The sequence below is a fragment of the Phoca vitulina genome, unplaced genomic scaffold (assembly GCF_004348235.1).
Source record: "Phoca vitulina isolate PV1807 unplaced genomic scaffold, GSC_HSeal_1.0 scaffold37, whole genome shotgun sequence".
In the NCBI taxonomy this organism is placed as follows: domain Eukaryota; kingdom Metazoa; phylum Chordata; class Mammalia; order Carnivora; family Phocidae; genus Phoca; species Phoca vitulina.
The window spans coordinates 6,153,338-6,168,121 of NW_022589740.1; the positions used below are offsets into that span (position 1 = coordinate 6,153,338).

Below are 14,784 nucleotides of genomic sequence, written 5' to 3' on the forward strand. Positions count from 1 at the left end.
GGGTGGGGCAGAATGCAGGTGTTCTGTGGTCCTTACACTAGAAACCCTTTCCACAGCTCCAGCTTATTAAAGGACATCTGATTCCTGGAGGCTTCCGGGACACAAATCAAAACCATGAGGCAGTCGGAAGTGAGAACGAGATAAGAAGGAAGAGCATGGTACTTAGTTGATAGAGACAAGAGAGAAGGAAGGAGGAAAAGTCCTCAGGAGGGAGGAAGGTGAGGAGCCAGAGAGATCACATCAGGAAGAGGACAACAGTGGGAGGTGGAGTGGGGGCGGGGGCGGGGGAGACCCATGAGACCAGGGCTTTCATAGAGCCTGGCTGGGTTTACCAGTCCCCCAGGGGGGGAGGGGGCACTCTGAAGTTACAGACCCCAGGGCCTCTAGGGAAGCTCATTCTTATAAAGTCAGCCTGCTTCCTTAAGGACATTATCTTCATGGAATCCCAGTGGATTTACCATCCTTGCTTCCTTCCTGTAATCCATTCTGCCTGGGGGTCACAGACCAAGGACACACAGAAATGGGTTCAAAAAGTGAAGAGAAGTTCCCTTTATGGCACTTGAGTCTATGACTCTGGGGGACTCTGGTCAAAAGACTGCTTCCCTTTCTTAATCCCCTGCAGCAGGAGACCAACTTCAATGGACACAAGACTCACGTGTGATGTGGCTTCCCAGGGTTTTGAGCCCCTATTCTTCGACGCTGGAGCCAACTGGCTAGGTTGGGTAGCTGCTGGAGTCAGGCGACCACTTGGGCACGAGAGTCCCTGGTTCTCCTGACCCACAGCTAGGAAAATGGTTCACCATCCAGCAACGAGCAAGTTTGCAGTTCCAAGTGATGGGAGACGACTGTGGTCATTTGAGCCCAGACAGTTGCACGAGGGTCTCAGGGCTCCCCCACCGCCTCGCTGCCGCTGCTGTTGGGACCCTGTCAGTGAAGCGGCGCTCAGCACTTGGGACGGTCGCTCCCACGTGACCGTGAGCACCTTAGAACCACCTGGACGAGGCGAGGGCCCACGCAGCACTGAGCCCGGGCCAAGGCCGGTTCTAAACCAACGCCCACGCCCGCAGAGTGGTCCCCGTGAACAGCAGGTGTCACCCTTCTGCTTCCAAACCCCCGGTGCCTCCAGGTGCCTCGCGCGTGCTCCCCAAACTTGAGCGCGTTGGAGCTGCGGCTGGGCGGGGTGGCCGCACGCACCTGCGTGGCGCCTGCGAGGCCGGGGGGGGGGGGGGTGTCGCCGCGTTCCCGCGCGCTCCCGGTGGTGGGGTGGGGGTGCGGGTGGGGGTGCGGCGACGCGGGCCAGCAGGTGCCGCGGGAGCCAGCCCGCTGGCAGAGGTCGACGCTCGGACTTGCGCGGAGGTGAGGAAGGTGGCTCACGCTGCCAAGTCCCTCCCCTTCCCCCGGCACTTTGTCGGGGCGCCGAGAGCAGCGCGGAGGAGGTGCCGCCAGGGCTCGGGGCAGAGGCGCTCGCACCATGGCCCGGCTCCCGGCGCGCCTGCAGTTCCGCGTGCAACTGCGCTTCGTGACCGAGGAGCAGCTTTTCGGGGCCGGACCGCTCTCGCCCCCGAGCCCGAAGTCTCTGCGGCTGGAGGTGCACCCGGCGGGGGAGGAGGCGGACGCGACGGTGACTGACGGTGAAGTACCGAGTCCTGCTCGAAAGTTGGGGCCGGGGGCGCGCGAGCGCGGTGTGAGCGCCCGCAGCGCGTGTGCGGGGGCGCGGCTGCGTGTCCGGGATGTGTGCGGAGAGCGCGGCTGCTTTCGGGCGCGGGGACGCGGGGGTTGCGCCGTCTCCGTCGCCCCCAGCAGGTGTGCAGCCCGCGGCTCGCCCGTGGGGAAGGCAGGGCTACGTCCCTGACTCCAGCTGGCCCAGATTGCATCTGTACTGCGCTTAGAGAACTTGGGAGCCGCGGGCAGCCGGACCCTGAGAACTTGGCTTGGCCAGAACTTAGAGGTGTCAGAGGCGAGGGCCGGACAAGACAGGCGCGCAACGCCCTCGCCGGCCACCTAATCAGGAGCAGAACAGAACAGGGAACCCGTCTCGTTACTTCCAGGCCTGCTCGGCTCTTGTTCCCTCCCCCGGCCGCCCGCCACCCTCCGGCCACACCTGCCGCTTTCTGCGGACCGAGTTCTGCAGCGCGTGTTCGCCGGTCTGAGTGGCGGTTGCGGCCAGTGTGGTTCCACTAGGCGTTACTTTTTGGTTCAGAAAGGGACCTTTACAGCGACGTGCGACCCCTGGCTTCCTGGACCTGTGGGTATGTTGAGGGAGTGCTTCTAATCCTTACAGTAGGATCCTGGACTTTTTTGAGAATCTAAGGAAACCTATAGAACCTGGCCCCAGAAAATATGCATTCCGGAGCACGAAACTTTGCATATAAATAAGAGGAGGTAACAGCTCCTCCCCGCAGCTCATATTAAATACCGCATTCTAGTAAGTGGAGGGAACAGAGCCCCAGACAGCTGTAAGCCTCCAAACACTCCTGGAGTTTCTTTCTTCTGACCCTAACTTCTAAGATTCTGAGTATTGTTTAAAGTGCTCTGCATTGGTTCCAGTGGCGATTTCAAATAACTCAAGTACTGACCTGCTTCTCTGTGATAAGGAGAATACAAGTTCACGGCTCCATCTCCAAGGCCTTAGAACAGACTCAGGCACACAGTCGACACTCAATACAGGCTTGCTGTGGAATGAAAGAAAACCTTTGGATGTGTTTTCTCCCTTCACTCTGGGCTGGGATGAGAAAGTCTGGGTCTTTAAAAAAGAAATACTAAATACTATTTGACTAGTGTCTTAGCTGGAGTCTTGGCAAGGGATCAAAAGCCTTACTCAGCAACTCTTAGATTTCTCTTTTGGTTGCAAGAGGGAAAAAGAAGTAGCTTTCAGTATTTTTCTCCTAGGAATTTTAAAACTCAGGGTGCCAGAAAAGAGTTCAGTTTGTCCATGATGGTCATTTGATTTAATCTGTAGCCATGCACGTGGAGAAACAAAGGCACAGATTTGAGATTGACATGTTATTTGGTGTCCTATGAATTTCTTTCCCACAAATATGTGTTAAGAGAAGAAATACCTGAGGTTCAAGGTGATTGTAGCTGCAGACTCTCCAGCAAGTTACCGAATGCCTGGCCTATGTGGACATAATTCTCTTACAGAGAGCAATATGCTTTCCCTTAATGCAGTAAATAGAGTCCAGAGGTGACCTCTGTGGTATGGATTAGACCAGACTAATGGAAATGGAAGGAATAATTAAAGCTGAGGCAGGCAGTCATTGTCACCTGATTTTGACAATTCCTTGGGAAAGAATCACAAGAAAGTGGAGAACTCACTCTCTTATTAGCTTAAATCCTAAAATGCAATTGTTGAAGCATGCTATTGAGGGTTTTGGGAGAGAAGCTATTCTGGAGTTGTTTTTTCGTAGCTCATTTTACTGTATGACCAACTAGACCACTGTGGATGATGAGCAGGCAGAGCAAGTTTAAAAACAGATTCTCATGAACTCTTAGAAGAAAGATTTTGGTGTGTTCAAATATAGCAGCAGAATTTCGAATGGCTAGGATTTCTCCTGGGATAAAGTCTTTTGGATGGGTCCAGGGTCTTTAAGAATGGTTCTAAGCAATGTACCTTTAGAAAATCATACAGTTTCTTAGCTCCCATATGGAATCAGTTATTAAACAAGTATGCTCTGGAGTAACTGGGCCTGGATTCAAATCCCAGTGCTACCTTTTATAAGCTATGCTGCATTTAACAAATTATTCACCCTGTGTAAGCTTCAGTTTCTTCATCTGTAAAATAAGGATGGCAATACACATGTTACACCATTAAATAAAATAATGCATACACCATGCTTGGTGTAATGCCTGGCATATATTAAGAGCTCAATAACTGTTCACAGTTGTTATCAATGTTATATTTATATTCTGTCCCCAAAACAACAGTTTTCTCAGGCTGTTCTGAGGGATAGCTGGGCTGTATTTCTGTGAAGATGTTGCAAAGGAAACTTAATTAAGTCTGATAGATAATAACTGGGAGAAACAGAACAATCTTTTAGATTCCCAGTGTCAATAGCTTGTCAGGTAAAAAAGGGAATAGAACAAGAGAAACCAGTTTGTTCTTATTTCAATTCCTCCAAAATGGACAATGATTTTTATGAAGGGAACGCACCAGGAGATCCAGCACTCTGGCCTATGAACTCTGAGAAGACAGCCAGTCATTCCTTCCTTTTTTTTCTTACTTTTTTTTTTTGAGTCCCTGTCCCACCACAAGCCTGTCTGAGAGCATGCCTGATTCATCCTTTTATCCCCAGAGCCTTCCACAATACCCAGTACACACAAGACATCAATAAAAGTTTCTTGAGTGCATCAGTGATTTAAATCAAGCATTTTTAAATGTTACAAAAATAAAACTTGAAATACTGAGCACTGAGTGCAGAATCTGAGTTGCCCCCAAATGATTAAGACACTGATTTGATGTAGAGTCTAGAGGGATGTTTTAAAGTATAGTATATTTATAGAAAATTTGAGGTATACTAAGATCAACAAACCAGGTGATGAGTGCCACTGGAAAGTTAGTTACTCATAGTTCCCAAGAGAGGGGGGCACACCACGCCATGGTGGTGGGCACATGGAGAAGCAATAGGTGGGCTGGGGGGCTGATGGAGTAAGGGGAATTGTGGGTAAGAGCCTTCACTGTGGTTTCTGTGGGAAGGAATGGGGGAGGCAGGATCAGCAGGCTTAGGTTGGCAGGTTTGAATAATTTCAGTGAGCTCTTGGGGGACTGCGGCTGTGCCAAGTTGTCCGGCACCTGGCCCTGGGTTGATTATGGCAGGTGGATGTGGCCTGGAGTGTGAAAGCCCAATCCAGGTGGTGTTGGGGATGTGGGTTCTGGATTGGTTGGCTTGTATTTGAAAAGTGTGCTTGTGGGTGAGTTGTTTACTATCTCTAGGAATTGGCTAACCTAGGAGGGGCAGTCTCCCTAGGGTCAGCAAGACTCCAAATGTCAAAGCATCAGAATACAAAAATAAAAGACATGGTTAATATAAGGGAGAATCAGAATGTAAGGGAATTGGTAAATAAGTATATAGGGTGGGGGTGTCTGTCTGCTGGGTTTGGAGGGGTGGCTGCAAGTAGGAAGGGCCTGTGGATAAGGTCTTGAGTTGAGGTGATGGGGGGAAAATGTTATCTTCATACCTCAAGTATGTGAAAGAACTGGAAGATGGAGAGAAAGCAGACAACAGGTGGGAGATGGGTCTGCTTCTTCTCCACCCCTTCCTCCAAGGTCAGTGCCATGATGGGGGGCTGGAGGAGAAAGGAATTTAAGAACCGACACTATATCGCACAAAGGTTAATGGTAGACTGGATCTCTAGGAGGGAGGAGAGAACATTTCTTCCCTTGCTCAGTTAAGAGCTATCTTTTAATTAATCTGGAAGATTTAGGGAAATATATAAATAAGCCACATAGATAATCAAGTATAAAAATGCAGTGATTTTGTCTCTGAGCATTTTAAAAGGATGCTAGGTTTTTTGTTCCCTCGCGGTTGCTCATCTCATTAGAGGGGAAAAAAGAGCAGAAGAAAAGTCAGAGAAAGACATCCTTTGTATCACATGGGAGTATTAATCTCCCTTCATTAAATTCTGTGATAACAGACTCAGTAAGTTGAAGCCTATGATCAGAATCCTGAAGTCAGTCACCTACAAACGATATAGGCATTCATTTACTTTTCATTCAACAAATATTTATTGAACACATGTTCTGTGCTAATCACTGGGTGAGCAATACGTGAGCTGAATAAAAGCCCATCTGTATGGAGCTAATATTTTAATTGGGGAAGATAATAACCAATGACATAGCAAGACAATTTCAGAGTGAGATAAATGTTTTGAAGAAAATGAACCCAATGGAAGAAAAAAAAATAGAGACAAAGAAAGGGAGGGAAGCCAATTTAGAGAGTGATCAGGGAAGGTCTCTCTGAGGAAGTAATATTTGATCTGAGGCAGGAAGAATGGAAGGAGGCAGCTAAGCAAAGAACTAGAGGAAGAAGACGACAGGCAGAAGGAATGGTGGGCTGAAAGGCTCTGAGGCTGGAAGGAGTTGGTGGGTTTGGGATGGCCTGTGGAGCCGATGCTCATTAAGAGAGATGGGGAGTAATGTGAATTCAAGTTAGTGTTCCAGTTATTCTTAGAGTAGAACAAGCTATCTTTAAACTCAGTGACTTACAAATAACTATTTTACAATGCTTCCAGATTCTGTGGGTTAGGAACCAGGCAGGGCTTGGCTGGGTGATTCTTTTGCTCCTTGTGGCACTGACTGAGGCTACTCATTGGGACTCAGCTGGTGGCCAGCCTGGTCTGGGGGATGCAAGAAGGCCTTATTTACCTGGGCTGGTATCTGGGCTGGTATGATGGTTAATTTTTTGTGTCAGTTTGGGTGGGCTGTGTACCCAGATATTTGTTCATACATTATCTGGATGATTCTGTGAGGGTGTTTTTGGATGAGACTAACATGTAAATTGGTGACTTTGGGTAAAGCAGATTGCTCCCCTGAATGTGGGTGGGCCTCATCCAATCAGCTGAAGCCTTAACAAAACAAAGACTGATCTTCCCCAAGCAAGAAAGAATTCTGTCAACAGATGGCCTTTGGACTTGAAGAGCAGCACTGGCTCTTCCCTGGGTACTCACTCTGCTAGCCTACCCTGCAGATTTTAGATTTGCCAGATATATGTACACACACACACACACACACACACACACACCCCCTATGGATACTGTTTCTCTGGAGAACCCTGACTAATAAAATGGAGATGACTCAAAGATTAGGACCATCAATGGGGAGCCTACCTGTGGCGTCTCCACATGGTTTCCTCACACCATGGGCTTCTTTCCTGGAGACTCATGGTTCCAAGAGAGAGTTTCCCTGCAGACAAAACAGAAGGCACGTTACTTTTTGTGAGGCACACCATGGAAATCAGTCGACATCACCTACGTCATACTCTATTGATCAAAGCAGTTGTAAGGCTACCCGGGTTCAAGGAGAGAGCGTGTAGACTCCACCTCTTTATGGGAGGAGTGTCGAAGAATTTGGAGACAATGTTTTAAAACTGCTGTTATACCAACCAGGTCATGTGGGATGTAATATATGCACACACACGCTCACTCACTCACTAATGGTTTTTTTTTCTTTTTTTTTTTAAATTTTATTTTAATTTGTTATGTTAATCACCATACATCATTAGTTTTTGATGTGGTGATCCACGATTCATTGCTTTTGTATAACACCCAGTGCTCCATGCTGTATGTGCCCTCCTTAATACCCATCACCGGGCTAACCCATCCCCCACCCCCCTCCCCTCTAGAACCCTCAGTTTGTTTCTCAGAGTCCATAGTCTCTCATGGTTCATCTCTCCCTCCAATTTCCCCCCCTTCATTTTTCCCTTCTTTCTCTTAATGTCCTTCATACTATTCCTTATGTTCCACAAATAAGTGAAACCATATGATAATTGACTTTCTCTGCTTGACTTATTTCACTTAGCATAATCTCCTCCAGTCCCATCCATGTTGATGTAAAAGTTGGGTATTCATCCTTTCTGATGGCTGAGTAATATTCCATTGTATATATGGACCACATCTTCTTTATCCATTCATCTGTTGAAGGGCATCTCATCTCTTTCCAAAGTTTGGCTATTGCGGACATTGCTGCTATGAACATTGGGGTGCATATGGCCCTTCTTTTCACTACATCTGTGTCTTTGGGGTAAATACCCAGGAGTGCAATTGCTGGGTCATAGGGTAGCTCTATTTTTAATTTTCTGAGGCACCTCCACACTGTTTTCCAAAGTGGCTGTACCAACTTGCATTCCCACCAACAGTGTAAGAGGGCTCCTCTTTGTCCACAACCTCTCCAATATTTGTTGTCTCATGCCCTGTCAAATTTTGCCATTCTAACTGGTGTAAGGTGGTATCTCAGTGTGGTTTTGATTTGAATTTCCCTGATGGCTAATGATGATGAATATTTTTTCATGTGTCTGTTAGCCATTTGTAGGTCTTCTTCAGAGAAGTGTCTGTTCATGTCTTCTGCCCATTTTTTGACTTGATTATTTGTTTTTTGGGTGTTGAGTTTGACAAGTTCTTTATAGATCTTGGATACCAGTGCTTTATCTGTAGTGTCATTTGCAAATATCTTCTCCCATTCTGTGGGTTGCCTCTTTGTTTTGTTGACTGTTTCCTTTGCTGTACAGAAGCTTTTTATATTGATGAAGTCCCAAAAGTTCATTTTTGCTTTTGTTTCACTAACTTTTGGAGATGTATCTTGAAAGAAGTTGCTGTGGCCGATGTCAAAGAGGTTACTGCCTATGTTCTCCTCTAGGAGTTTGATGGATTCCTGTCTCACATTGAGGTCTTTCATCCATTTTGAGTTTATCTTTGTGTATGGTGTTAGAGAATGGTCGAGTTTCATTCTTCTGCATGTGGCTGTCCAATTTTCCCAACACCATTTATTGAAGGGACTGTCTTTTTTCCATTGCATATTTTTTCCTACTTTGTCGAAGATTAATAGACCATAGATTGAGGGTCCATATCTGGGCTCTCTATTCTGTTCCATTGGTCTATATGTCTGTTTTTGTGCCAGTACCATACTGTCTTGGTGATCACTGCTTTGTAATATAGCTTGAAATCAGGCAACGTGGTGCCCCCGACTTTGTTTTTCTTTTTCAACATTTCCTTGGCAATTCGGGGTCTTTTCTGATTCCATACAAATTTTAGGATTGTTTGTTCCAGCACTTTGAAAAATGTCATTGGAATTTTGATCGGGATGGCATTGAAGGTATAGATTGCTCTGGGTAGCATAGACATTTTAACAGTGTTTATTCTTCCGATCCATGAGCATGGAATGTTTTTCCATCTTTTTCTGTCTTCTTCAATTTCTTTCATGAGTGTTCTGTAGTTCCTAGAGTATAGATCTTTTACCTCTCTGGTTAGGTTTATTCTGAGGTATCTTATGGTTTTTGGTGCTATTGTAAATGGAATCGTTTCTCTAATTTCTCTTTCTACAGTTGCATTGTTAGTGTATAAGAAAGCAACTGATTTCTGTGCATTGATTTTGTATCCTGCCACATTACTGAATTGCTGTATGAGTTCTAGTAATTTGGGGGTGGAGTCTTTTGGGTTTTCCACATAAAGTATCATGTCATCTGCGAAGAGAGAGAGTTTGACTTCTTCTTTGCCAATTTGAATACCTTTTATTCCTTTTTGTTGCTGATTGCTGTTGCTAGGACTTCTAGTACTATGTTGAACAATAGTGGCAAGAGTGGGCATCCTTGACATGTTCCTGATCTTAAGGGAAAGGCTCTCATCTTTTCCCCATTGAGGATGATATTCGCTGTGGGTTTATCATAGATGGATTTTATGAACTTGAGGAATGTTCCCTCTATCCCTATACTTTGAAGAGTTTTAATCAGGAAAGGATGCTGTATTTTGTCAAATGCTTTTTCTGCATCAATTGAGAGGACCATATGGTTCTTCTCTCTCCTCTTGTTAATGTGTTCTATCACATTGATTGGTTTGCGAATGTTGAACCACCCTTGCATCCCGGGGATAAATCCCACTTGGTCGTGGTAGATGATCCTTCTAATGTACTGTTGGATCCTATTAGCTAGGATTTTGTTGAGGATTTTGGAATCCATATTCATCAGGGATATTGGTCTGAAATTCTCCTTTTTGATGGGGTCTTTGCCTGGTTTGGGGATTAAGGTAATGCTGGCCCCATAGAATGAGTCTGGAAGCTTTCCTTCTGTTTCTATTTTTTGAAACGGCTTCAGTAGAATAGGTATTATTTCTTCGTTGAATGTTTGGTAGAATTCCCCAGGGAATTCATCAGGCCCTGGACTCTTGTTTTTTGGGAGGTTTTTGATCACTGCTTCAATCTCGTTACTGGTTATTGGCCTATTCAGGTTGTCAGTTTCTTCCTGTTTCAGTCTTGGCAGCTTATAGGTTTCCAGGAAGGCCTCCATTTCATCCAGATTGCTCAGTTTATTGGCATATAGTTGTTGATAATAATTTCTAATTGTTGTTTCTATTTCCTTGGTGTTAGTCGTGATCTCTCCCCTTTCATTCATAATTTTATTAATTTGGGTCCTTTCTCTTTTCTTTTGAATAAGTCTGGTCAGTGGTTTATCATCTTATTAATTCTTTCAAAGAACCAACTTCTAGTTTCGTTAATCTGATCTACTGTATTTCTGGTTTCTAATTCATTGATCTCTGCTCTAACCTTAATTATTTCTCTTCTAATGCATGGCTTAGGCATCGTTTGTTGCTTTTTCTCTAGTTCTTTAAGGTGTAGTGTTGCTGAGTTCGGGATTTTTCTATTTTTTTGAGTGAGGCTTGGATGGCTATGTATTTCCCCCTTAGGACTGCCTTTGCAGTATCCCATAGGTTTTGGACCCTTGTGTTTTTGTTCTTATTGGTTTCCATGAATTGTTTAAGTTCTTTGATTTCCTGGTTGACCCAAACATTCTTGAGCAGAGTGGCCTTTAGCTTCCAAGTGTTTGAATTTCTGCCAAATTTTTTCTTGTGATTGAGTTCCAGTTTTAGAGCATTGTGGTCTGAGAATATGCATGGAATAATCTCAGTCTTTTGATATTGGTTGAGACCTGATTTGTGACCCAGTATATGGTCTATTCTGGAGAAAGTTCCATGTGCGCTTGAGAAGAATGAGTATTCTGTTGTTTTAGGGTGGAATGTTCTGTATATATCTATGAGGTCCATCTGGTCCAGTGTGTCATTCAAAGCTCTTGTTTCTTTGTTGATTTTCTGCTTAGATGATCTGTCTGTTGCTGAGAGTGGAGTATTGAGGTCTCCTACAATTAACGTATTGTTATCAGTGTGACTCTTTATTTTGGTTAACAGTTGGCTTATGTAGATGGCTGCTCCCATGTTGGGGGCATAGATATTTACAATTGTTTGATCTTCTTGTTGGATAGACCCTTTAAGAATCATATAGTGTCCTTCTGTGTCTCTAACTACAGTCTTTAGTTTAAAATCTAATTTGTCTGATATAAGAATTGCTACTCCAGCTTTCTTTTGAGGTCCGTTGGCATAGAAGATGGATCTCCATCCCTTCACTTTCAGTCTGGATGTATCTTTAGGTTCAAAATGAGTCTCTTGTAGATGGCATATGGATGGGTCCTGTCTTTTTATCGAATCTGCAACCCTGTGCCGTTTTATGGGAGCATTTAGGCCATTCATGTTTAGAGTGATTATTGAAAGATATGAATTTATTGTTGTCATGTTGCCTGTGAAGACCGTGTTTTTATAGATTGTCCCTGTAAATTTCTGTTGTATATCACTCTTGGGGTCTTTCTCCCTTTATAGAACCCCCCCTTAATATTTCTTGCAGGGCCATCTTAGTGGTCACATATTCTTTCAGCTTCTGCCGGTCTTGGAAGCTCTGCATCTCTCCATCCATTCTAAATGACAGCCTTGCCGGATAAAGTATTCTTGGCTGCATGTTCTTCTCGTTTAGTACCCTGAATATGTCTTGCCAGGCCTTTCTGGCTTGCCTGGTCTCTGTGGATAGGTCTGACGTTATTCTGATGTTCCTCCCTCTGTATGTAAGGAATCTCTTCCCCCTAACTGCCCTTAAGATGGTTTCCTTGGTTCTAAGATTTGCAAGTTTTACTATTACATGCAGGGGTGTTGATCTTGGGAGGGGTCCTCTCTGCCTCTAGGACAGGAATATTTGTTTCATTCCCCAGATTAGGGAAGTTCTCAGCTATGATTTGCTCAAATATATCTTCTAGTCCTCTCTCTCTCTCTCTCCACCCCCTCAGGGATTTCAATAATTCTGACATTGGAACGTTTCATGGTGTCACTTATTTCTCTGATTCTATTTTCACGGATTCTGAGTCGTTTTTCCCTGACCTCCTCGTTTCCCTTTTTCTCTATTAAGTTATCTTCCAGGTCACTGATTCGTTCTTCTGCCTCACTTACCCTAGCTGTTAGATTATCTAGATTAGATTGGATCTCATTGATAGCATTTTTAAGTTCTGCCAATTCACTTTTATTTCTGCCCTTAGAGACTCTTTGTTGCCATTAGTTGATTTCTCCATTCTAGCTATTATCTTCACAATTGCTAGCCTGAATTCCATCTCCAACATCTTGATTATATCTGAATCCATTTGTAAATCTGTGGCATAAGTCATAATCTCTGAGTCTTTCCTATTTTGGGGGTTCCTCCTCTTAGTTATTCTGTTGAGGGGTGGTTGAGGGAATGTACAGAGTCCAAATTATTGACCACAACCCAAGCAAGATGCACCTGTTTTCTAGGGACCTTAGGGTTGTTGGCCTCTTGTTCTCCCATCCTGTCTTCCAGGTGAGGGGCCTGCTGCACTGGTACTCAGGCAACCCTGTTTGGGCAGAGTTGCCCTGCCCCCTGTGGCGGGGGATGAGCTCAGTGGGAACCGGTTTTGGGTGGCTTTTTTTCTCTGGCGGCTTTCTCTGGTGGCTTTCCGTGTCTCTTCCGAGAGTCAGAGCAGAAGAGACCATTTCCAACTCTCTGCCTCAGAGCAGAGAGTTTGCAGTCTGTTCTTCAGTGAGCTATCCAGGCCACACTCTCTCCATTTCTGTCTATGCTGCTATAAACTGCAGCGTCCTGGGTTGTGCGCCCCTCCGCAGCGCTCCCAGTCCTCGCCTCCAGGTCGGGACATGTCTCTGCCCTTTGTGCTTCTAGAACCGCCAGCCGCCCCCAGTTTGCACGTGAGGCCCCGCCGCTCAGGGTTTCCATCTTGGGGGCTGCCCTAAAGTCCTTTCCCCACTGCTCCCGGTCTGCAGGTCTGTGCCCCGTCCCCAGCAGGGTAGGCTGTCGCTCACCAGCGGTGTAGGATCTGCATGGCCAGGCTCCCTCCCGCTGCCGTTTATCCTCTGATATCTGCCTGCGGAATCATGGCTCTCTGCTTCTTACCTCGAAACCAACTGCCTGCGATATTGTGTTTCACTAATGGGGTTTTGGAAGAGCCATGAAAACAACCCTCATTGTGACAGTTGCTGAAAAAGCTGATCAGAGAGCATGAGTTTTGATGTGTACCACAGTGGACTTCCTAATTCTCTCCTGAATTGAACTTGCTCCTCCTCACTCCCCTCTGACCACTGGGTGAGCAGCCCCGAAAACACCATCTTTGCAGACAGGAAGCAGGTAGGAGGGGGCTGGGATGGGCAGGCTCCTGTCCTTCTCCCAAAGGCATGAGAGAACCCCGAGGGGAGAGGGCGTACAGAGAGGCTAGAACTGCCTCTGGGGCTCAGTGTTTCTTAATGGGGCATGGATAGCACATGTGCTGGGGAAGTTCTCCACCATCAGAGACATTGCAGAGTGTTTAGCGTCCCTGGCCCCTTGGCAGTAAATGCGAGCAACCCCCCTCTAGGACCTCAGTTTCTGTTACAGTGAAGAAAACCTTCACACAAACACATGAGGAGGGAGAAATGCAGAATTCCCTCCCCTGCTCACCCCCAGTAATCACAAACTCGGAATACTCTAACACTTCTCCATCTAGATTGAGAAACACTATGCATATCCTTGGCATGGTAGTCCCTCTCCCAAACAGTACACTACTCCTTGCATTCAAGGTCAAATCTGACCTTGCTACATTTACTCACTGCAACTATTTGACATTATGGTTGCACTGAAAGGTTTGTTAAAGAAATCCTGCCAAGTAACTTTCTTGTTATATTACCAAGAGCAACACTTGCATGATTTCATTATATCTTTCCAAGAAAGACATTTAATGCAACTAACTGGAGACTTCCGGCTACACCTGGTTTCAGGTTCCGGCATTATGGGATGCGCATCTGTGAAGAGAAAGCATTTCTGTCCTCTGTCAGGCAGCAGTGGTACCTCAAATGGATGACAAATATGAAGCCATTCAAAGCCCTTCGTGTTTGAGTCTAAAGACCCTGAGGTGAAAATATGGGAAAAGACTCGTTTTCCAGGCTGAATAAAGACCCTTTAAAATTCCTTTCTTCCCCCATTTTCAATAATTATACCAAGTTGTGGTCTGTATTGATTACCCATGAATACACCAGTTCAAGGACAGGCAATCCATTGATAAATACTTGAGTCAGTGCCCTGAGGAAGGGAAAACAGGCATGGGAATCTTGTGAGTAAACAGCATAGTTGTCCCTTGGTTTGATGAGTTGCTACTTGAAACGATGAAGTTATCGAGACAAGAAATTTGCATATATCACTGACGTCCTGTTTGTGATAATACGACTTTGTGTTGTGGCCACAGGATATTTGAACTAATCAACTGTTTTCACAGATGAGGCTTATAAAAATTTAGCAGGAGGTTTGAAGTGGCAGCACAGAGTGAGCAACGTTCTGTCATTAGCATCCTCCTCCTCACAGGGTTGCCCCCCCGATAAGCCCCCGGTGCCTGGGAGCACCCACCACACCCCTCACTTCCCTTCCCCCTGCAGCTGGGTTTTCACACTGAAGACCTGCAGATCTAACCTTGCTGAAGGGTTAGATGTTTCCAGTACATTTGCATTTCATCCCGGACTGCCTCACTCAGAGGAATCACTTTTCCTTCTTTGATAAGTTCTTGTTTTGGGTCTGTGAGATTTCTGAGTATCCTAAGTCATTGTCCAATTATTATATTTACCTCCATGTAGCTCAGCTGTGCCCTTGTGGTAGATGCTAGACACATTATGTCTGGCCTCACTGTAAGCAGTTATATTGACCTTATTTTATACTGACCTTATTGGTTCATTCTGTCCCAGGTGTATCATCCTCAAAACCTGACTCTTTCCCCCTTT

General features: G+C 45.5%; 1 protein-coding gene across 2 annotated transcripts in view; it reads left to right on the top strand.

The window, feature by feature from the left end:
- Positions 1 to 1,422: 1,422 nt before the first annotated feature.
- Positions 1,423 to 14,784, top strand: part of LOC116646688 (histone-arginine methyltransferase CARM1-like) — a 281,582-nt gene continuing 268,220 nt past the window's right edge. For both annotated transcript variants that reach the window (XM_032427556.1, XM_032427557.1), the window contains exon 1: positions 1,423 to 1,631. In XM_032427556.1, coding sequence (XP_032283447.1) covers positions 1,472 to 1,631 — 160 coding nt within the window. In that variant the 5' untranslated portion in view covers positions 1,423 to 1,471. The remainder of the gene's footprint in view (positions 1,632 to 14,784) is intronic.